The sequence below is a fragment of the Ictidomys tridecemlineatus genome, chromosome 2 (genome assembly GCF_052094955.1).
Source record: "Ictidomys tridecemlineatus isolate mIctTri1 chromosome 2, mIctTri1.hap1, whole genome shotgun sequence".
Lineage (NCBI taxonomy): Eukaryota > Metazoa > Chordata > Mammalia > Rodentia > Sciuridae > Ictidomys > Ictidomys tridecemlineatus.
The window spans coordinates 169471074-169496712 of NC_135478.1; the positions used below are offsets into that span (position 1 = coordinate 169471074).

The following is a 25639-nucleotide window of genomic DNA, read 5'->3' on the forward strand; positions in this document are numbered from 1 at the left end:
GTGAATCTGCTCTGGATGGAGGCTCACATTAACTGCTAATTGCCAGCAAATTGCATGAAATCTCATCTTGTATGTCTTCTTTTCTGTGTTTTCTTTCCTTTCCCTGTACTTGCTACTTTGCCCGTTATTAATAGGATCAACTTATATGCACAACGAGTGGTGCCTGTACCATGATGTCAGCTCCTATCTTCATTTTACTGCAAGTTTTCATGTGGTGTGGATGGTCAGTCACTTTCTCTAATTTTTATTTCTTTTTGTTTTTCACTTGAAATTTTAGAAAATAACCCATATTCCTAAATCCTCAATAATGTCCTGAAGCAAGGTTATTAAAATTCTAACTCTAATATTATTTTGTAAATTGCTGATTTCTAATGGTACCTAAGTTTCTCATCCTAAACAGAACATAACAAATTCCTATATTTATTTTAAAATCATTTTCTCATAACATATTTGTGTAAAGATTGTCACTGTTTACAAAAATGTATACAGCTTTTATGATAGCACACTTTTACTAAAGAGAAATACCTAACAGCAGCTAATTTATTTTTTTAAAATGCTAGCATGAAATTAATTCTGATTTTCTTATCAACTGGTCTAGTTTAATTAACTTAGAGTTTTATTCCCCAAATATTGATATTCTTATTGAAATAAGTGTCTCTAATTTCTAAGTTTATTCAATTAAATATTTCTTCTATTAAACCAAAATTATCATTTTTACTAATATTTATAGTACTTTCTGAATTATGTAAGCAATGCAGATAAGTAGGTGTTTGGGAGATGCATTTGTGTTCAGAATTCTATTTATTGTTACATGGTTTCATTTCTGATGCTCTGGAATAATCATGATTCTGCTACTAGAGCAACTTCTGTTGTAGTCTTTCTTCATCAGTCTCTAGGTATTCATTGATTAGGAAACCACTAGATGGAGATATGGCCATTACTAAGAATGCAATGAGCTCCTGGGAGTTGGGAGACTTCAGGAGTAGAAGGATTCTCAGAAAATAGCCTGATTTGTTTTGGGATAACAAGATAATCCTTATCATGAAAAAAATATTCCAAGTCAAAGGTATTTTAGCCAGTTTTATTAATTAAGGTAAAAGGCCCAAATTAAATAATCCCTCTTCGTACACACTATCTTGATATATAGGCAGCTATTTGAAATAGAACTTTATCAAATCCCTTAAGAAGTACTCAGTTACATAAGATGGACAAAACACCAATAATAGCTATCAGCCACCTGCCTGCATAAGAAATAAGTAAATGATGGAAGAAGGAATTATATGCAATTTGCTCAAACTGGGGAGAAACAGTTAGATTGTCTCTGTCAGGGTCACACAGAAAGTTAAAATTTATAGAAATGAAAGTGAGTTGATATACATATATAGATTTAGCCTGTGCTACACTGGCTCAGGAGGGGCTTGATCTCCACCCTCAGCTTTCTTGAAGGGAGAACTAGGCCCAGCCCCTCAGCCTCCACTCCCAGTATGAGGAAGTTGTTTGCAATTTGAGAGGGGCCTCCTACTTCATAGGGAGCCTGCTTCAAAATCATGCAGTACACTCGCATGCACTTATCCAAATTAATGTATTTGTTAATTTTATGTGTTCTAATATAGCAGTAATACTGAGAAGGTAATACCCAAGGTATTCATAGAATTCATCACTGGATAGTGAAAGCATTAATTTTACTCACCTTTTCTATAATGAGAGCAAATTACATTGACTTTTTTTCTATGTAAATTTCATAACCAGAACAACAACAACAACAACAAAAGATTAAGAAAAAATTGAGTTTCCTTTGCTTAACAAACAAAGTATTTGAGCTATGGTTGGTTTCCTGAGACATCTGCCTTCCAAGACAGAATACTTATTCTACAGTTATATAGCCAAAGGTATTTAACAGCACAAGGAAAACACATGCCAGTTGGGTATAGATAGACTCTCTTTGAAACATTTAAAGGAAACGTTCTTGTATCCTGTGTAGTCCAAAAAGGATATGGATTGTGGGTATACAATTATGAACCTCCACACTATGAGGACTTCCTTAAAACACAAGTGTTCAAATGAGACCTTTCGGCAGTGGTTTCATGAAGATTTCAGTGGTGAACAACAACAACAGCAAGTAAATAAAGATCAAGATGTTAATTAAAGCAGAAAATAAGCCAGTAATTTCTCCATTAAGAAACTTTTATTTTATGTAACCTTACTTTATAAAAGGATGCTATGGATACATAAATATTGAACATGCATAAAAATATCTATATGTTTATTAATCTTCCTACATTTAAAGAGTTTAACACATTCTACCTATCTCATGGGTTTATGTAGTTGGGTGATAAAATACTATGTAGAAAGACAGATTATGTGTTATGGGCATTATTGCTATCAAAGGATTTAATGTATAGTATCTATCTACCTTAAAATTTTTAGCATATATTTTCTTTGGAGCTTAGGGTGACTTTAGTACAGACTTACCTGAACTCAATAATTAGTCTTTAATTCAGAAAAGAGCAAAACATCCTTAGCTAACTGTCTGAAACACTTTATTTAAATAGATTAAAATTCTATTATTTGTGCAATTAGTTGTTCCAGGTTCCAGTTGTGGAAAGAAACACAGGGAAAGATTTAGTTTTAACAACAGCACATTGAAGAGATTTTTAGAGTTATGTTTCTTTCAAGAAGTTATGGAGAAGGAAAAGAAACAAAGAATTCTCGGGTGACATATTATTAAGTCTTTTGAGAGAAGTCCCATATGAGAAGTCTAGTAAAACATAGTCTTATTTTAAGCACACACACACATACACACACACACACACACACACACACAGTGTATGTGTGTGTACTGCATCTTTTTCTATTTTAAAGTTAAACTGAAATAAGATACCAAGCTATTATTTTCTACTGAAATGATTTTTAAAATGATACTGATTAATCTGGTCATGGTTTCAGTGGAATTTTAGCCTCTACAAGACAGAAAACACTGTTTCCTCCCACAATGTGTTCATTTGTGATTTAAAATGGTTAAAAAATGTATCTCATAATTTACTTCCACGTCATAATTTCTGTTCTTATTGCATGTGATTGCAGCATGTAAAACATGATCCGGAAATTAAGGGGTCAGATTTTTTTCAGTGTGAATCGACATACAGCCTACAGGGACTCCAAATAATTTATCTAACCTACCACCTCTGAAGTTGGTAGACATCTCATCATCACATGGAGGAAATGGCGGGGGGTATATGTATGTATGTGTACACACACACACAATGAAGTAGGAGCCAGAGAGCAAAATACATTTCTAGAATATAAAGATATGTTTTGTATTCATAAGAATTTCCTCAACCAATATACATCTTTTACATGAAAATGAGTTGTATGTATATAACAGTTTTTAATACTTTGCCAGAACTGCAGAGTACTCCTGGCTGAGTGACAATTACGTCTTCTTTTGAGTATTACTTTATGTCTGTGGCCTTATTAACCAGTCAGCATGTGCACTGCTTCATTGAGTGCCTACTATTATTTATCAAATGCTGCACACCTACTGTGTATCATGCCACTCCTGTATGTGTGAGATACTTAGGGGAGATATATATGTCTCCACTCATGTACACATACAATTTTTTTTTAAATCTAAAATTTGAATGTAACAGGTACCCTGTTTTTTATGTGGTTACCCTAACCTACAGGGAACAGTACCTGAACAAAAAACAGAGCAGTGCAAAGGCCCTGTGCTTAGCCCATTGCAGAGAATGATAGTGTTTTAGGAATAGAGTTAGGGCTGAGGAAAGGAGAAGAATGTGGGAAAATGAAGGGGCAGCCAGGCTCCAGACCACATAAGACTTTGTAGGCCTTGGTAAGGAATTTGGATTTTGTTTTGAAAGTGATGAGAAATTTTAAACAAGGTATGAAAGGATTTGATTTATGGTTTTAAGAAGAATGCTTTTTGGAGAAGGGATTGTAAAAAGGCAGAGTAGAAGCAAGGAGACAAGTATAGCAACTTCTGCAGAAGCACGGTGGTGACTGGAACTTGAGATGGTCAGAGGAGAGACAGTGGGTATGTATTTTGAAGTGAGAACTTAGTCATTATGCTGATGGATACCTTGGAGAAAAAGAGGAATCTCAGATGACTGGGAATCTTTAGCCTGATCTGTTTGGGGCAGCTTTTTCACTGCTGTGACTAAAAGAAATGACCAGAACAATTTTAGGCAAGGAAAATTTTATGTAGGGGCTCACAGTTTGAGAAGTCTCAATATCCAGCTTCATTCCTCAGGGCTCAAGATGAGCATAAGCCAAAGACATGTGAGAAAACATGTCCAGAAAGGAATATTATGTACAGTCCTCATGCTGTCTAGCTTTCAAGAGCATTGGACAAAGAATTATTTTATGCTTCTACTTAGATTGGGAGATACTTTTGAAAGTTAAAGTTTTCCTTTATAAATTATTTTCTCTCAGCCTTCTTTTTAGCAAACGAATAAAGAGAAAAGAGTTGTACTCTTCAGACACAATTCAAGAAAGAAATTCTATTTATTTACCAAGTGGCAGGCACTTTGTTTATTCTGGTAAACCAAAACAACAACAAAGTTCTTAAGAATCTTTGTAAAAATCTTAAGGGAAGAACAAAAGAAAATGTTTTGGTTCATTCTTTTATATAACCTATCATTTTGAACCTTCAATTAGTGAATTCTTAAAAGATGTTTATGACAATGATTACATATGAGTTTTTTTTTTTCAATGAAGTTCACTACATTTAAAGGTAAATGTGCAGATTCTAGAACCCAGGAATAAAAGGTAAAGAAGTTCATATTACTAGGGAACCAAGTAAGCCACCACTATACTTTGGAGAATTTAAATAGGTATAGTCATTGCTAATATTTCATGGTTCTCCAAACAAAACAACCTCTCTTTCTAGCTTATCTTTTCCCGATGTATATTTTCAGAATGTCCTTTCATTATTTGTGGTTCAAATACATTATTTTCCATTTTACTTTAATGCTTGATGAAGGTACATGTATAACATAGCTACCATATGTTCCCCTTAGAAATTGGATAAAAGAAATATGGTAAATGGAATTTTTTTAAAAAATTTACTTACTTTTCCTTGTAGTGCTCAGTTACTAAGATCATTATTCTTGGGAATGGTAGAACATTATCAAATTTTATTTTTATTTCTTGCCTTCTTAAATATATAGGATTTTTGGTACCTTGACACAATATTTTTTATTTAAAAATGGGTATGTTTCTGAAAACAGGATTATTATTTTCTTTTGCAATCATTAGAATCTACAACTAAAAATTTAAAGCATTTGTCAAATGGTTCTAGGGAAATTGCTTTACTGAACATTGCTAAACAATAAAATCTAGGTGAATGTTATTTATATGGATCCCATTTAGAGCAATTTTACAAGGTGAGTTCAAAGTGAACTACATATGGGTTATCTGAAAGATGCCCCCCTAAATGTTTTTCAAGATTTTATTTTTTCCTTTCTTTCCAACAGGAGGACTATACCGACTGTGGAGGAGTTTCTGGATTAAATCCCTCCTTGTGGTCTATCTTTGGACTCCAGTTCCTACTACTTTGGCTGGTATCTGGCAGCAGACACTACCTATTGTGACCTAAAACCAAAATCGTCATAAGTCCAGTCCAGACCCTGCCAACACATGAGCCCTCAATTACATTAAAATAGGGTCAACTGTCCAATCAGCAGAACATTAGCTGGGCCTGTACCATGCGTAACTCTAAGGCACAGATTCATAAGACATCCACTGGCTGCATGTCAGGGTGTCAGACCCTTAAATTTGTGTGAATGCTGCATCATCTATGTATAACATCAAAGCAAAATTCTATATGTGCTCTATTGGACAATTTGGGAGTCTGTTGTTGCTTTGTTGGTGATTACATGTAAAAGGGCTCCCCATGCAATTGTTTATGAATCATAAGAAATGTCTTGATTTTGACCTGGAATTTCAACTTGCTGCAATTTTACCAAGAAAGTCACTAGGGGTGGCAGGGAGTTATGTTTGCTTCACTTATTCTTCTGTTCAGAATTCCTGCTTTGAGTAGTTAGTGAGGGAGGACAGGAAAGAAAGTAGTAACATTGATCTAAACTGTTGAAATATTTAAAAAAATGACTAATTTTCTGCCAAAAATTAGCCATGAATAAAATGCCTTATGAAGAATGACTTCTCTGCCAAAAATAAAACACAATTGAAGACCAATTAAATTTTGGTGAGGTAATGAATTGATGGTTTGACAATGTTAACTGAGAAACTATTAAACTAAAGGTGCTTGTGGGTGAAATTTGAACATGTGACTTATTTCCTCATAAATGTAAGCCCTTAAATGCTTTGACGTAATGTCCTTTTGTTCACAGTACAGTTATGTAGTGCTAGCCAGATATTTAAAAATGCTCTAAGAAAAGCTTGTTGGGGGGAGGGGAATGTTTTTCTTGTGACAAATGAACTTGGGTCACCAAGGGTATTTTGCATGATGCTGCTGCTATTTTAACTTTTTGGTTTTTCTCTTACTGTAGAGTGTAGTCCATTGAAAAGTTAACTGAGTGACATTATTGTCATGTAAGAATCTGAACCTTGCGGTGTAAATGCACTTAAGTCATCTTTAAAAACGTTGTTAAACTACTCTGAATATACTGTGCAATGTAAATGCTGAATGACTGGGTCAGGTAAACGGTGAAATGAGAAATAATGGATTTTATACAGATTCGTGCTTTTGCCTGAAAACCTATGTACAGATATTTTAAGTACATAAATCAGATTTAACACATTTATTTTTGAAAAGTACATATATGTTCTCAATGAAGATTCATCCTAGGTTTCCTCTTTGTTCATTTCAATAGTAGCATGTACAATCTGAAAATTGCTGCTGCTGCTGATTCTGTCCCTCCATTTTAAATGATATGATCATTTAACTAACAGTTCCATGGAATTTGGTGAGGGTTTTACAAATAATCTGAACAAACAGGAAACCTTGAATCTATATGTATGCACATGAACACTTGATTGTGAATAAAATTTGTTTTTATACAGCCTCATTGGTGAAAATGGTTAGTGTAGTAAATTGGATATTTCATTGTAGATTAATATTGTAGCAAAATATTATTTATGCTTTTAAATTATTTTCAGGAATAAACAGTATTTGAAGAAAGGATAAAAACAATGAATGTGTAATTCTAGGAATAGTGAATAATTTTATGGAAGGCTGAAAGTATAAAGATATTTTTTATGGTAAAATGCATTTGTTTTCCAAACATGCCAAATACTGGTGTGTGTATATGCTGGAAATTTTCTTATATATCATTTTAATGTCAAAGTTATTTACATTATCCAGCATGTTTTAATATGTTCCACATATCAAAGATATAACCAATTCTTTAGAAATGTTTAAAAGATATATTTGTTTTTAGCTTTGCATACATTTGTAATTCCCTTCTACCACTAATATATCTTAAGTACCACTTGTGTATATTTCCTTATTTAAGTTTTTTTTAATTTAAAATAGGGGGAGGGGGAATGGAATCACTTTGCCAACTATTGTTCTAAGAATTGACATCAGTTACCATTTCTAACACATTGTCGTGATTTTGTAGTCCATTCATAACTGGTATTGACATTTTAGAAAACACCAAAGTGATTTAAAGATTAATAATGATATGTTTAAATCATGTTGTTTGTTAATGAAATATTTAAAACTTATTAACTTTTGCTAGACCATTTTAAATCATGAAAGTGTTGGAAAGGGAATATCAAAATATAATGTTGTTAGATTGTGTATATAAATAACGCACATTAAAACAATTTAATTGCTTCCAGCATACATACAACAAAACTACCTTAAAATTATTTTCAAAGTCTGTTAAATATATCTTCATAGCTAATGTCATTTATATAGTATGTTTTCATCAACTGCATTATTTTGTATTAATCATAGTTAAACTTGGCATCTAGTGGCAGGGCCCTATTTGATTATAAAACTATGATGTGACAACCACACACATGGTAACAAATTGGGTAAGAACATGTTCTCTGATTAAAGATTGTCTTAATGACATATTAGTCTTCATGCTTTTAGCATGTTTTTGTTGTTGTTGTTGTTGTTTGTTGTTCAAAGACAGTAACACTCATCCCATTAAATTATTATGCTAAATTTTTTTATTTTTCTGTGAATTATGTCAATAAGAACTTTAATTTTAGTCTGGTATTAGTATTGACTTCCAAAGACTGAAAAGTACAAGAGATAAATAAAAGGCTTTTTAAACTTTTTTTTTTAACTTATTTAATTTTTACTATACTCACGTAGTTTAATGCAGTTTGTCACTAAAAGTCAGAAGAAGTCTTGCATTGGTGTTGCATAACAAGAATTTTGCATTTCTGGTTTCTTTATCTTTTCTTCATTTGAACAACCAGCATTACTGCCAAACACCAATCGTGGTCCATATTTGTAACAGGTTTTTAACATGACATAGTTAGCAAGTTTGATTGAAAAGATATTTAGGTTCTGGGCCTATAAGATTTTAGTATGATCTTTTTTCATGTTTCTAATGTGTGAGGCATTCTTGCTTAACTTCGAGAAAAATAAAACAAAACAGTGTTGCTGCCATTTGTAAGTTTTCCTATTTGTAAGATTCTTTTATTAACCTTCAAACTGGCCTTATGGGGTTCAAATAGGCAGTATCCCTTTTAAGTGACCTTTGCAACCCAAGTGTTACTTGCTTATTTGATGCTCTCTTGTATTTTACATCTCATTTAAATCTTTGTCTTATCTTCACCAAAGCTAAAATTCTGTGTCTTGATTTAAAACTCTTAAGCTATCCTATTGATCATATTAATTGACATTAAAATCTCTAAAGGTATAGCATCTAACCTAGGGAGACAAAATGGATTTTGTGACTTTTTCACATGCCCAAATTCTAACTGTTTTATTATTATTTGGAAATTCTATTGTTTTTCATAGTTAACATTTCCAATGTTAATATTGTTAATATCCATTGTACATTTCTGTAAAGAGCAAATCCAAAGTATCAAGTATTAAAAAATTCCAGAAGTTTGAAGAATTACACTGTCCTTACCAATGGTTACATCTATAGTTTAAGTTCACATAAAATAAATTATCTCAAATTCTACCGAGACTAATGGGATACTGTTTTGTATAGATGCTAATCGAGTTTACAGTATGACCAGGCAAAATTATCTTTCTTGTTGTGTTGTATGATTGTTGGATCATGCTTTTAGGGAAACTTTTAATGAAATGCCCAGTGTGCATCCATGCAAAAGACCAAGTGGCTTTTGTGAACAATAGCTCTTTTCTCCCCTTTCTTATGTTCTCTTGACACTTTTGTGGAAATTAACTAGCCTGATAAAAACATTTTGTAAAAATTTGTATAATACTGTTATAAAAATATTTATAATCCCAGAAAATGTTGTGTTAAATCTTGTGCAAAAACAGTATATTCAGAATAAAAGTTTATCATTTAAAGTCACCTCACAGCTTGGATTATTTGCTTTTAAAAAAAATATAAGATTCAGATGAAAAAGACAGAGACCTCTCTCATAAATGTATTTTAGGGAAGCAGGTGTTCTGGTGATAAGGATTCTGGATTTTGGAAATAAAATTTAGGATTATGAAAGTGTTTTTACAGTTCAAAGCATACTTGCAACATTTTTACATAATTCTAAACTTTCTCACCTGTGCCTTCTCCATGAAGGTGACTTAGGAACTTAATAAATCAGATTTTGGACTACTATTGTGGAAAACATTTCCTAGGCAAAAATAATATTTCGTTTCTCAAAGACTTTCGGGAAAATAGTTTGAAAGAAATTAGAATAGCTGAAATATGCATATCTTTTATACACTTCACATCTAAATATTTCTGTCAACTTTATAGTAAAAACAGCTAAGGCAATGGAGTGTGGCATAAGTTTTATAAAGAAGCCGAGTAAGGTTCCTTTTACATTTACAACAGATCCTTCTTCCTCATGCTCCCCTAATAAAGTCATGGACCCGACACCGTGTGGAATCCAGTATAATGTAAGCCTACCTGGCTTTTTCTTTCTGGGGAATCTCACAAAACAGAACAAAATAACTAGGTCCTAGTGTGTGTTTTGTGTGGTGTGTGTGTGTGTGTGTGTGTGTGTGTGTGTGTGTGTGTGTGTGTTTCCTAGGGCCTCCTATATGCTGGGGCAAGCCCTATTCCCACAGCCATTGGCCCCATATCTTATAAAGTAATTTTAAAAGAAAAAAAAATACTTAAAAATATAAAGTACATATTATTGCTTTTCTGAACATCTCGCCTCATTCTGTACCAATGTATCTCCTCAACCGTGTAACTCTCCAGAGATCCTCATTTCTTCTTGCTCGAATCCCCACCTATTCCTGTGGTCCCTAGCTTCATCAGTTTGCCTTATCAAGCATACTCAATCTCATTTCTTTGCAGCCTTTTTGTCCCTTATACCTGTAAATGCATTCAGAATACCTCTGTTTAAAACAAGCACACAAACACTCCATTAATCCTATCTTCCTACATTTATAAATCTAGAATTAAAGCAATCATATGTATATCCATGCATACTTATGTGGTAGTCTTTTCTCTTTGCATTACACTCCATAAGGCCTTAGAATTTTGGATCTGTAAGGAACATTATCTATGACCTCTAATTTACATTACTACTGAAAAATTTTAATTATTGGTAATAATTAACAAAATCAAGGTCTTGAGTGTTTGACTCCTGAACTCTAAACCACTCCTTTATGACAGTGGTTCCAGACACAAGCTCAGCAGTATGTTGAACTAAGGACAATGTATAGGTTGGAGAAAAATTGGAGTAAGATTGCCATTTTTTGCTTGAAAGGACTTTTCTTTTCCAGATATTCTCTTTTTCCTAATTGTCCAAGAAAACTTGACTTTTCTTTGTGAAAGTATGGCATAATTGATTCTTCCTACTAAAAACAACAAAATAAAGTGTAAGTGTAGGTGCATGTCTGTAATCCCAGTGACTCAGGAGAATAAGGCAGGAGGACTGCAAGTTCAAGGACAGTCTCAGTGACTTAAAGAGGTCCCAAGTAACTTAATGAGACCCTGTCTCCAAATTTAAAAAAAAATCCAAAGGGAAGGACGCATTTCAGTAATAAATCACTCATGTATTTAATCCTCAGTAGCATTAATAAAGTATTAGCAAATTTATGAAGATTGCCAATATCTGCTCCCTTCTCCTTTTTTCATTTACTATTATCCTAATCCTTAAAATTTCTAAACCCAATAACTACAACTCTATACCTCATTGTTAAGGACATACAGCCAAGTTGTAACTATATTCCAATTATTACCCATGGATCCTGACTTCATCACTTACTGGCTATCAACCATCAACAAGTTATAGAGCAGATTATGCTAAGTGAAGCTAGCCAAGCCCTAAAAAACAAATGTCAAATGTCTTCTTTGATATAAAGAGAGCCACTAAGAATAGATCAGGAAGGAAGAGCATGAGGAAAAGACTACCAGTAAACTAAGACGAATGGGGGGAGAGAAAGGAAGAGAGAAGGGAAAACATATGGAAATGGCAGGAGACCTTCAGTGATACACAAAATTATAAGAGGTTATGAGGGGAAAGGGGGTGGGGGGAAAAAAGGGGAGAGAACTGAACAACAGCAGAGGAGGTAGAGAGGGAAGATGGGAGGGGAGGGGAGGGGAGGGGGGATAGTAGGGGATAGGAAAGGTAGCAGAATACAACAGTCACTAATATGCCATTATGTAAAAACGTGAGTATGTAACAGAAGTGAGTCTGTATTATGTATTTGGGGAGTTCAAATCTCAATTGAGTCGAATGTATGAAAGATGATATGTCTTGAGCTCTGTAATGTTTTGAACAATCAATAAAAAAAAAAAAATAAAAAAAATAAATAAATAAATAAATAAAATTGTTTTTGTTTTCAAAATCATAAAAAAAAACAAGTTATATAATGTCTCTAAGTCTCAATTTTCTTGCCCCTCCAAAATATAAATAATATCTACATTGTATAACTTTCATAACAAATAAGCAATATAATGATAAAAATCACTTAACACAGGTCCCAGCACTATGTAAGCACTTAATGATGTCTCCCATTAGCACTATGAATGCTTACCATTATATTCATCTTCCTGGTCATCACAATCATATGCTGGAGCCCTAAAAATTCCAACCATCTGGACCATTAGTGTGTTATCTAAAATAGTCATTGTTTATACACCTGCAGTGTTAGAAGCAGAGACTTGCACAAAGCAAAAATTGTACCTTCCCTTATGGAATTATTGGCTGAGAATATTGAAAATTTCATAAGTACAATAGCATAAGAAGTACTATGGAATAGGAAGTAAATAGAAGCTTACAGAAGTGCATCCAGCAAGACTCAACTGGCTAGAAAGGGTTCCCATGAACTAAGCTGAGAGAAGCAATGATAGAAATAGATGAGTGTATGTGAAAGCCAAGAGACACATTCAAGGACCTGGAAGTAGCTAAATGAGATTTCAACATGGCTGGAGGGCTGGGTGAGGAGTGCAAGATGAGTATGAGGAGACAAATAGCCACAGCTGGAATGGCTCCTGGATTACATGGATATCTAAGTATTTACAAACCACTGAAGAATTTTAGGTAGAAAACAGTTTGATCATGGTTGCATTTCCAGAAAACCATGCTGTGGAATATGGGGTTAGAAAAACGCCTACAAAAAAAAAAAAAAAAAAAAAAAAAAAAGACCAAGTAAGAGATCAAGATGAGAAAATTTTGTTAACCATTTTCCAAGTATGTAAGGGGGGAAAAAAAGTGATGACTTCATGATTCACAGGGTTTTTGTTTTATGTTTTTGTATTTTGTTTTGTATTGCAACTTCAGGGTTCTGAAGTTTAATATTGGGGTTAGTGATACAAGTTATTTCTGAATTGTACTTTATAAAAACCTATCTAGATGCTGGTTATTGGTTCAATTTTAATTGAACACAGTTTTCAAACATAACTCTGATTCCAACTCAACTATGATCTTTAGGGCTTTTTATTATTATTTTTTAATCTACATTACATAGCTGCACATACTTAATAAAGTTCTCATTTATTGTGTTTAGCAATCAGGACCACTATTAGAATAGTAAAAACAGGGCATTCCATTCCTATTTAAGTCTTATTAATATCAAAAATCTCAGTTAAATTAAGATTTATTTATATACCAGAGAACCTTTTCAATTAGGCTCATCCTTATGGTAAATAGTACCTACTGTCAGAATAAGGTTAGAAAGTGGCATTGACAATCTGGTTTCTTTATATATATTTAATTATATAATGTATATTAAAAAGATTGAAAGCTAATCAAAACTTTTAAAGACCCACTTAAAAGAAAAATACCTTAGATAAACTTCAGACTGCCTGTTTTCTCTTCTTCCACTGGACTGAAAATGATTGAGACCAAAAGAGATCATTTGGTACATGGTAGAAATTCCAGGCTTTGCCACCAGATTAGGGATCCACATCCCAGCTCCTCAAACTTGACATATTACATGTGACATCTCTAACTTTCTTTGCCTTTTCTGTCTGATTTATTCTGTTTACTCAATAAATATTTGACAATAGTCACTGTCTAATAGAGTCTTTACTTCTTACCTCAGGAACTTAATCCTTCTGATGCTGCAGGTTTCAGGAATACCCAGAGAACCTTCCTAATATATAACAAACTTGTCAGAACTTTACATTTCTCACCATGCTGAAATGTTGAAAAACACAAAAATAGCACAAACTATGTAAATGTATAAGGAAAATATTCATCTGAATGGGGTATAAATAAGCATATTGTGACTAGCTCTAACAATGCACTATGCAATAAAAGTTCTTGGGAACAAAGAGCTGAAGGCAGGCAGAAAGAACCCATGGAAACTGAGCTAGATTTAGGGACTGATCTGGGGAAGGGTAGATGGAAGGTTCATACTGTCGTGGGTATCTTCATCCAAATGTCAGAAACAATTAGACATCTGGACCACCTAGATAGAGCTGAAATAATGGTGAGGCAGATGGTGATGTTAGCTCTGGGAATGTTTGACTTCAGCTAAGAGCTTGCTGGTGAAAAAGAAGGAATGTCCTTTCACTATCAGGACTATATGAGTTTCAACCACAGTTCATTCCCATTTACTTGTTTTAACATAAAACAGAAGTTTAGCAGAAATTTTTTTGAGCACACTTGCCTAATTTGTCATCTTTCCTTTAAAACTGCTCTTGATGACCACTTAGTTCTTCATTCCAATCTCAAGGTGTTCTATCAACTTCCCTCTTCCTAAAGCTTGGACTTTTATGCATTCCATGTTGCACTGTCTTCTCACTCTCTTCCTCTATTTCTGTTTCTACTCAAGATCTTTCAACTCATCCGTTCTTTCAATATTGGCATTCAGAAAGTAGAGAACCAAGTGTAAAGCTTATCTCAATCTTAATTCTTTGACCATCTGATTTTATTAAATTTCATGACTTCCTATCTTCTATCTGGTCCAAATTTCTTTTTTTTTTTTTAAGAGAGAAAGAGAGAGAGAGAGACAGAGAGAGAGAGAGAGAGAGAGAGAGAGAGAGAGAGAGAGAGAGAGAGAGAATTTTTTAATATTTATTCTTTAGTTTTTTGGTGGACACAACATCTTTGTATGTGGTGCTGAGGATCGAACCCAGGCCACACGCATGCCAGGTGAGCATGCTACCGCTTGAGCCACATCCCCAGCCCTGGTCTAAATTTCTAATTGCCATTGGATAATCAGACCTAGGTATCTTAAATATATTTCACATTTAAAATGCCAAGAAAATTACTATCATCTATTTCTCAAAATAGTCCCTTTTGTTGTTGTTGTTCTCATCATCTCAGGACCTAGGCAGATATGCAAAGCCAACTAGCTAGAAACTTGGTGTTTCTCAAATTCTTACACATCTACCTCTTACATACCTTTTTATTCCTCACTGTTTCCCATGTCTACTATCACTTTCTTGCTTCAGAGTTTTGGCAACCCTTGAACAAACTATTTAAATAGTCCCCAAGTAGTTTCCCTACTTTTGGTTTCATTGCACTGAAATTCATCCTCCATGCTATTCATTTTTCTAAAGTTTACCTCCAATTTCATTTTCCTCTGTTTAAAACTATTCTGTGACTCCTTGTTGCCTATAAAACAAAATATAAGTGCCTTAGGAGGACACAAGATACCAATTAGTAGCTGTCCTCTGCCTAAATATGACTTCATATTTCCCTCAATCCCATCACAACACCAGTTTTAACTCAAACCTTACCACATTACCTAAAGTTCTCCAAATTGGTACACTAATTCATGATTCAGTGCCTGAACATAATTCCCATAATGCTTTCTCCTAACTGCCCCTATTAATTGTAACACTTCAATACACAGTTCCACTGCTACCCATGTCTAGAGTCTTCCCTGATGTCCAAAACAATCATATCCCCTACAAACTGTCATAATATTTGAAGCATATGTCTGTTATAATCTATAAAATGTGGTATACTTTTAAAAAGTATACTTTAGCATTTAGGAAAACCTAGTTTCAACCATAGCTTTGATTTTTACTATTATGACCATAGATTTATGCCGCAGTCTGGCTGGGCACAAAATCACCAGCCACTCAAGCAGGAACAAACTTTATTTCCAAAACTCCAGCAAATGCCAGGCATGTGGCCTTCTCCCGGGACACACTACACCAACAGGAACTCCCTCCTCCGTAATTCCCTCCTACTGCACTTCCCCAACCAATGGGAACTCTCCAGGAGTCCTGCAAGAGCTCCAAAGTAGCAGGCCTAGGCAGACAGCAGGGGTCTAATCTCCAATTGAATGCACATCTTAACATAATCATTATCATCTCAATGGCTTGCTGGGGTCACCTTTCAACCAAAAATGCCATGGGGTCATTCCTGCTTGGCTATGGCTCTCAGCAGATTTATTTAACATCTCATGCACCAGTATCTTCTATACTGTAAATTGTGACAACTATAAATTGTCATTAATGAATAGGATGAGCATAAAATAAGGGTTTAAGAGTAATGCCAACTTTTGTAAAACAAGTAGCTAATCTAATAACCATACTCTCTTTTATATTGTCAGAAAAACAAGAATGATTCTAGTAGTCAATTATTTGTTTAATTTTTAAAATAATATTTTCATCTCAGTATAATGTTTAGGCTGTCACATAAACCAGTTTCTACTTCTCTAATGTAGTATAATTTCACCTCATATAACTCCACTCAGGTCAGGAAAACCTAATTGGACATTTCAACCAGCATCTCAGACTAACTCATCCACTACTCAAGGATTCTGGACTTTGGATCATATGAAGAAAGTATCTAGTCACAGTGAATCAGAATTAGAATTTGAATTCTGGAAATAGCAAAAGCCAGCCAGGTCAAACTCATAAACTGGTAGATGGGATGGATCATTTTTAAATAAAAAAGGTATGATTCAAACATAAATGAATAAAAGCTAGGAAGGAAGACCTAGATTCAAGATGAATTCTGTTTTTATTCAGAGCCATTAAGTTACTGATGATGCAAGCAGGGCAAGAAAATCTAATTGTTGTATTTCCCCTGTCTTGAACACTGCCTGGTCTATAACTAATCAAAATTATAGTGAAAAATGTTTTATTAAAAAAAACTAATTCTTTACTGCCTTGATATTTCAAAATTTCTACAATGAAATGTCACTGAGACCCAACTGGTCTTAATTTGAGGAAAAGAGCAAGACTGTAAAGCAATCTCAGAATATTTATATTGTTAATTATAGAAAAGTACACATTATATACCAAATATATGTGTGACCAGAAATAGCTAACCTATAGCCAACAATGAACTATGAACTATATAATTTAGTAAGAGGTTTCTGCATATATTTTATTATATTCCTTGTCTATTAATGGAATTAAAAAACACAAAAGAATGATTAAGCTAAAACTGAAAACTTATAGCTCCAAGCTGTCCCCAAATATTTAAATTGCACTTTCAAAACTATGGCGTACTCCTCAGTATCCAAGTGCATGCCTTAATAATCTCTTCAAATAGTGATATTTCAGCACCATTTCAACCCAGGGGAGACCCTTCAGGTGAAGAGTTATATTAAGGCTGTTTTAGACAGCTTTTTCACTACTTCAGATTAAAAGATCAGACCAGAACAATTTTAGGGGAGGAAAAGTTTATTCGGGGGCTCACAGTTTCAGAGGTCTCAGTCCACTGATAGCAGGCTCCATTCCTTGGGGCTCAAGTTGAGGCAGGACATCATGGTGGAATGTGTGACAAAGGGAAGCAACTCACATGATGATCAGAGGGCAGAGAGAGACTTCACTTCCCAGATACAAATATATACCCATAGCCACACCCCTAATGAGCCACTTCCTCCAGTCACACTCACCTTTCTCCATTTATCACCAGGTTAATCCCATTAGTGATTGGTTAAGGGCATAACCCAATCATTTCTCCTACATTCTTAAGTAAGGGCATTTACCTTTAAGCATGCAAATTCTCCTTATGGAGGGGAGGACAACTAAGAAATAACAATACACCTTTTTTTTTTTTAATCTATGGAGGAAATTAAATGTGTAATCTTGCAGACCAAATGTGTGTCTATGGAACATTAATCTTAGCTCCCAAATTATCCACCTGTTCAACTAAGGGGTCCAGCATGATTTGTAGTGTTCTACCCTTAAAGTAGAAAGGTGATGTGAGGACTAAACCTAAGAATGCACTGAAGGCAAAAATAAACTGTGTGAGCAGAGTGCCAAGGCTATGGGGTTTCTACTCATGCCTCTCTGCTTATTCCAACTGATGATCTCCAAATTGCTCTTATGACCAGTTGAAAGACAGCACATAACTGTAACCTCTAGAGATAACTGTGTTACTTATTAGCACCACTTATAGAAATGAGTACCACAGTATTAACTGAAGACTATGAAGTAAAATGAATAAAAGATATAGTTTTTATAAGCAGACAATTAGCATCATACCTTATTTTCTACCTTATCTAGAATTCGTGGTCTGAGAACGGAATCTACAATAGAATATTAGGTAATTTCTTGTTGAGATGATTAGAGCCTTAGAGAAGGTAGTATTGGAAGACCAGTAATATGAAGATTTGGGGAACACTCATGTGGTTAAATCTCTGAGAATATTACTAAAATCTATAAATAATGCTTGTTCCACAGGAAGGAATACCAGAAATCTCCCCTAGAAAACAATATGTAATTTTAATATAAGACCATTACACTTAGTTTAGATGGACTTAGTGGCAGAGCAAGAAAACTGGAATATGAAAAAAGAAATCAGAGAAACAGCAGGAATATTCATTTCTAATATTACTTCTCCTGTATGGATTTTTTATATCTATTAGGTAAAAATATTTTTTCCACTTTCTGTAACCCACGACTGTTTTATATTCACTTCACCATTTTTTTAAATTAATACTATACTTTCATATTTATATATCATCCTTTTTGATAAATTCGGAGTTTCAACATAGGACCAGTTATCTTTATAATCCCACTGTAACATTAATTTTAATATTGTAGTTGCCCCTTAAATTTAGGAAGAACAGACCCTTAATGTACTTTTGATTAATGAAAAAGGCTAGTCTCAAAGCATTTTCTTCATATTTAGAAATATCTCAATGTAAGATAAAAAAAATGAGACTGAAGAAAAAGTATTCTGATTTCATCCTAAGGATGGTGGTGCTTTTTAATCTAATATTTGTAAAATGTATTCACATTTATACAAATTATTCTTTAGGGAACTACACTGGAATCAATCTGTGGAATTACAAAGAAGAATAAAGGTACAACACTGGAGAACAGGAGATGGAGATGGAGTTCACTGACCCACTGTGAGGTAGGCAGATGAGTTATTGGGTGAGAGCAGCAGAGCAGTTACAACCTTCCTGGCTTATGCCAGCAGATAATATGAGGAAGGAGGAGGGAACAAATGAAGGAGACTGCTCCGAGAAGCTCTACTCTCAGAGTATAAGAAAATGTAGAAAAGAAAAATAGGGCTGTATGGGAAACTTGCCATTAGATCCCAGTTTACTAATATTTTTTTCTGAATACAAAAATCAGTCATCCATATTAATTCCCAAGCTACTTAATTCCCTGATGGTGTTGTAGGATCATGTGACCAGTTAAGATCAATGGATTGTTCTCAATGGAGAAAGTGATGTGAATCCTTTTCTGATAGGATCATTTAATTCTTGCCTTCCAGAATCTCTTTTCCATCAATCACAAGTCAGCAACCTTGAGATATTGGTTGCTTTATTAGCCTGCATTCCAAAGTGAAGAGGTATGCAGATACCACTCTCTACTGATTTGAGAGTCAGTAGTTTGTCATTTCAGCAAAATCTCAATATCCTAACTTCTTGCTCAAAAAACTTAGGGAAAAATAGGAAAATCAAGCCTTCTAGTATGGTCATTTGTACCTCAAAAGTAAGTCTCCATCATTTTTGTACTTGGAAGTTCCCATGAAAGAAAGAAAGAAGATGACCGACAAAAGAAATAACAGATTTGAGGTGAGACAGGGTTTAGGATGAAAGATTCCACAGTGCACCCTTCACTTTGAATTTTAAGAACTGCACAATTAGATCTGTTTGCTTTAAAATTCAAAACAGTAAATTGAAGATATGGAAAGTTTCTAAATATTTTTTTATTACCAGTCACTATCACAGTGAGAAAGTGACCATTCTGAGAAGAGGTATGATGTAGTATTTAAGCACAAGAACTCTATAATTATGCACTGAAATTTGCTAACCATGAGACAGTGTACTTAATTACATTTTCTTTAACTACAAAGTAGGGATAATAATAGTTTCTATCTCTTTTGGTTGTTAAGAACTTAGCATGTTTAGAGTGGTACTTTAGGTCTAAAAATTTGTTAACCTGTTATAGGGAGGAGGTGCTGGGAAGTTATATTGGCCAAATTATATTGTATACAAGTGCAGATATGTAACAACAAATCCCATCATTATGTACAACTGTAATGCAGCAATAGAAAATGTGGGGAAAAAAATAAAACAATGAAACATCTCAAAGGGGGGGTGGAAACCAAATGACTATATTAATTTTCAAGTTTATCAAAACACTGAATATGAGAAAACAGTAGGGCAATGCATTCTGAGTTTATAAGATGCTTCAGATAGCTGTAGTTACAAAGTGTGTTCAATTACTGGCTCCTTTGTAACTGTGTATCTTCCTAAATGAATTTGTTTTTAGCTCAATTTGTGTTGGGTGGTAGAAATAATTATCTGGCCAATACTAGGTAACTCAGGGTTTTTGCTGTTTTTTAAAAATATCTTTTTAGTTGTTGACAGACATTTAATTTATTTATTTATATGTGGTGCTGAGAATCTAACCTAGTGCCTCACATATGCTATGCAAGCACTCTACCACTGAGCTACAAACCCAGCTCAAGGTAACTCAGGTTTTTAAGGTTTAAAGCTTAGGCTCTAAATACTCTTGTCTTGCTTCTCTTATTGATAAAAGGAAGGCATAATAATGGGAGATGCCTAGAAGTTTAGTGTCTTTGCAGAGAGCTAACATCTGCCTTTGACAGTCTCCATGTCTGACTCAAGATATTGACCATTGACTCCATTGCAGGAATTATGAGCCCATACTGAATAATTTATTATCTCTACTCTAAACATAAGAAATATGCATAATTTTTTTCTGATGTAGAACTCCGTGATTCTCTCCCTATCAATTTGGATATCTGGATGCCACCTTTGCACTTATGCATATCTAATGCTCTGAAGCATCTTAGACTATCCTTCTAGAGCCTCAGCTCCAATCTCTTTGCCCCATTCCCCTATGAGCCTTCAGGAAGTATGCTGGTTCCATAATTTCAACCACATTTCACAGCCTATTCAGAAATTTCCTGATCTTCTCCATGTGGATCTCTATACCAAGTTACAATTATGCTGTTGCATACATGAAACATACTAAGCATGTGAATAGTGTCACTTCAGTGCAAATATGATAACTAGACTTACAGATGAAACAAATGGAGTATGCAGTCATGTAGTAACTGGAGTAGTATGAGAAAGAAAGTGAGTTTAATTTCAACAGAAAAGAATCCTAAATTAACATTAGAGTAATCCATATTGTAATGAATTCTTGAGAAGAAATTGAAGCTCACCTGATCTTATGCTCACCCTTTCCCAGTGATCTCTTCCATTGCTCAATTACATGTATTGGGTTAAAGTTTATTCTCTGTTATGTAGACAACTGCCATAATCAGTGAATGGGTAAGAGCAAGAGTTCAGTTATTAGTAACTAATATGATTTATCATATGGATATTGTGATTTGGGGCTCTGTTTGCAGCTTTAAAGTTGAACATGTCTCTGGGGTTCATATACAATGCCATTAGCATATGTATGTTTCCTAAGATTAAAACATCCATAGTTTTTTTTCATTTTAGTCCAACTGTTTTGGGTAATATAATATTTAATGCCACTATACTTGCTATTATTTGACCTAGGACAAGTATATGATACTGCTTTAATTTTTGTGTTTTTTGTTTTGTTTTTTTTAGTAATCAAGTTATTAAACTATAATTTTTCATGTGCACATCTACTATGCTACCTTATGCTATGGAAATGTGATCTTTTAGAATGATTTTTAAGCCCCTGTATTTAAATTGATTAGTTTTCCTTCCTAGTGAAGCATGTTATTTCTAAAATAGAAAATCTTGATTATCGACCACAATAGATGTTGTTTAAAAAGGGTCTCTTTCTTATTCTTTAATGGTTAAAGAGAAAAAAAATCTTTAAATATATCACTTCTCATGAGAAGGAACAGTAAGCAACACTTTAAGTCACATTTTTGCTATTTTATTTCAAGATATTTTCAGGGTTAGTGGAGAATAGCTCATAATTTGTAACTCATTTTAAGACATAATTGTGGGAACCTCGATGAAAGCAAAACAGTTTTTTTTAAAAAAATTAAGACATGAATTTTTCATCCTCTGATCATGCTTTCCTATAGCACCTAAGTTCAAAGATATGTGGGATGAAATGTGATAAAGAGTCTATATATGTTCCATATTACATTACCAATGTCTAGCTTCAATAAAAATCTCATCCAGCTTCTGTACCATGTGGTATGTGTGTTGGACTCAATTTAATTGACTCCAGATGTTAGTTTCTATGTGGAATAATGAATCATGATCTTTTCAACATTGTCTAAAATGAGATATGTGTACAAAGGGAAAAAACGTGCAAAAATAAATAAATAATCACTGACCTATATGTAGTGAGTATACAAGGCCCAAATGTGAGGATAGAGGAGACTCCAGAACATAACAAAGTAAATAATGCAATAAGTTTAAGGCAGCCAGACAAAATGAAAATAACAGATGTCTAGAAGTCTGTGCACCTGGTTTCTGGTCCTGTCTTTGTCACTAACTACCCATGTAAGTGACTAAAGTGTGAATTGTGCTTTTTCCTTACTGCCCAGGTTAAGCAGAAGCAAGAGGGAACAATTTTGAATAGGCTAAAGGTAGACCAGGGCAGCAACAGATCCTCTACTAGTGGCCAAAGGAAATTGATAAACTCAGGCTCTTCTGGGACATAGGCACCCACAAATATCCTTGTGGTGGTGAATGGCCAGTCAGAAAGGTGAAGAAGAGGGACAGATGATGTTTTTGAGTCAAACAAAATCAGTGGTTCTTAGGCTGACTACATAGCTATGGAACCCACTGATGAAACCAGACATCTAGGAGAGAAACCTAGACACATGCAAATCTTTTTTTACAGCTCCCCAACAATTTTAGTATGTAATTAAGGATGGAAACTAATGGCTAATGTGGCCATTTTGAAGTTTTTCCCTTGAGATGGCAGCTCACAACATACTGGATTGAAAACTCAGTCCTAACCAGAGAAACTAAGCTGCAGTACTGGAAAGTAGGCACATAGGACAGGAACACCTCAGTCAGGAGTAACATTAGAAGCCAGTGGAACCAACCAGACAATAGATCCCAAGTCTAATTGAGAGCACATTTGAGAAGATGAACACTCTTGACTCTTAGTACTAAAGGAGGACTGCAGAATGTGGGGAAATAATGGCAAGATCAGATTAAGAAGCTCAGCATCAAAAACTGATTAGGAGAAAGATAGTGAACCAAACAATGTCATATTAAAAGTGGGAAATCAAAAGTCTGATGCTACTTCTGACTTGGCCACTTCATCAATATGAAGTGCTTAACAACTCTCTTCTGGGAATACTTAATGCCCCTGTAAGTCATATGCATCACATCAGAACCGTCTCATAAGCCATTCTTGCCTTCACGTGTATACTTCCATTCATTCTGTTCATCAGTTCTTCAGAGCATTCGGAAGCATAGCTCTTTCACATACTGTTAGGGTTTGTAAACAAGTCAGTAGGGCGCCTGGCAAATGTTAGAGTCTGTAAACAAGTCTGGATGGTGCCTGGAATTTTGCGAGAGGGAGTGGTTTGTGAAGTAACGCCAGCGAGTCATGAAGTGTGGAGATTCCTTATTGGTTGACTGCTGTATCTAGTTTATGTTAATTAAGATAAGCTGTGTGGAATGTATAAATACCTCTGTTGTCCTACAATAAAAGGCTTCCACTCCTGCTGTATCAATCTATACAAGTTCCTCGTCACCCTCTGGTTATTTTGCCCAGCCAGCGAGGTTGCAGCAACATACATACACACACACACACAAAAAAAAATCCAGAATGATTTAACTAAGTTATTATGACACTTTCACTCAAGAGTGACTTTGACACCTGTAATCCCAATGGTTTGGGAGGCTGACGCAGTAGGATCATGAGTTCAATGCCAGTCTGAGCAACTTAGTGAGGCCCTAAGCAACTCAGTGAGACCCTATCTCTAAATAAAATTCAAAAAAGGGCTGGGGATATGTCTTGGTGGTTAAACACCCCTGGGTTCAATATCCTGTACCAAAAAAAAAAAAAAAAGGGTGACTTTGAATGGTTCTCTAAATAGCTAGTGCAATTTAAATAGCTAGTGCAATGACAAATGTAAAAGATGAGTTATAAAATTGGAAAGGAGAAGGTAAAATTATGTTTTGTTGATGATATGGAACCAGCTAAACCATGGAGACCATTATATAAAATAAAGTTGCAAATTAATTGTTGGATGCAAAATTAATATGCAACATTAGGAGACTTATGTACAATGAATAAGGATATTGAAAAATGATTAAACATATCTAAGAAAAAATAAGAAAGATATTTTTTAGAAAGTCATAAAAGAAACTTTTTAAAAAGAATGGATATGTTATTTGTTGGTTTGATAGAAAAGCTATAATAAAGACATTAGATATCGTGAAATTTTAAAATAGGAATTTTTGAAACTAATGTTAAATTTACTGTTTATAAGGCAAATATTCACATAATATTTTTTCATAAGAAATGAAAAAAAATTTAGTAATGATATTTTGGCTATGTAGAAAGCACTAAAGGAAAAGAAAGATTATAGAAAAGTATGGGATTTTTGCCTAGGCAGGAATTATTTTCTGCATGAAGGTATTAGCTAGTAGTGATTCACTCACTGAGATTGCCAATAGAAGTCCAAGTTGTGTTGTTTGATTCTTGAGTTTTCTCCCTCTTTTTAAGTCCTGGAAGTTGTAATTTTAATTGAGGACATTTATGTTATTCAATAGTGGTCCCCTTTCTCACCCTGATAACTGCCTCATAATACATTAACACTTACATTGATCTTCTGATCTGGTTCAAGCTTTCCATTTTGACCCTTTTCAGAGGCTTCTCTTTTACTGCCCAAAGTTTGCCCATACCTTGACCTTTTTTCTTATACCCACTTACTTTTCTAAATAATGCATTCACTTCCTATAGATTATAAAACAGACAATATGATTACAGTCTTTTCTATCTTGTGGAAACTGTAACTGCTAAGCATTTTAATTATTTTCTGCTATAAAACTATAATTGTTGTCTCCTTCCCATACATATTAATTCTCAGTAAATCTTGATGACTATTTTATTAGATTTAATTTCCCTATCATAATATATCTTTTATTAGTAAATAATCCAGATTCATAGTTTAAAAAAGTATTAGCAAATGAAGAGTTAATAGTGTGTTACATGCTATGTGGATTTATTCTATACTTTGAGACTCATTATTAATTTTTTAAACATTGAGTCATTTACAGTTTTATAATTCATTGGTATTATTTTAGATGTATGGTGTATTCATGAGCTTTGCAGGAAAAAACATTTAGAACAGCAATATTTTAAGCCAGAAAATGAAAACGCATACTTTTTTTTTTTTGCTAAACACATATATTTAGTTGACATTATTTTTTTCTGATTTTCAACCATATGGTTGAAACTTAAGTAAGCCTTTTAAGACTGATGTGACATGGTACTACATTTTAGTTAAAATTTTTGTTTTTCTGTGAGTACAAGTTGCATTTATCTTAACAGAGGAGTGAAGCAAAGCTTATTCTTCACAAAGGAGTTCTTTTTATATTTTATAGTTTATTTCATTATTGATAGTTATAGCAAGGAAAATCCATTAAACATTTCTCTCCTCTAAGTAAATGACCAGTTCATACTGTTCATTCAGAAAGGATAGATTTTTGTTCACCTGAAGCATAGAA

At 34.0% G+C, this 25639-nt stretch overlaps 1 protein-coding gene across 1 annotated transcript in view; it reads left to right on the forward strand.

Moving 5' to 3' along the window:
* Cacna2d1 (calcium voltage-gated channel auxiliary subunit alpha2delta 1) overlaps positions 1–9494 on the forward strand; it is a 448394-nt gene extending 438900 nt beyond the window's left edge. Inside the window, 2 exon segments of the mRNA XM_078040138.1 lie at positions 135–223; positions 5496–9494. Coding sequence (XP_077896264.1) covers positions 135–223; positions 5496–5532 — 126 coding nt within the window. The 3' untranslated portion in view covers positions 5533–9494.
* Positions 9495–25639: the final 16145 nt, after the last annotated feature.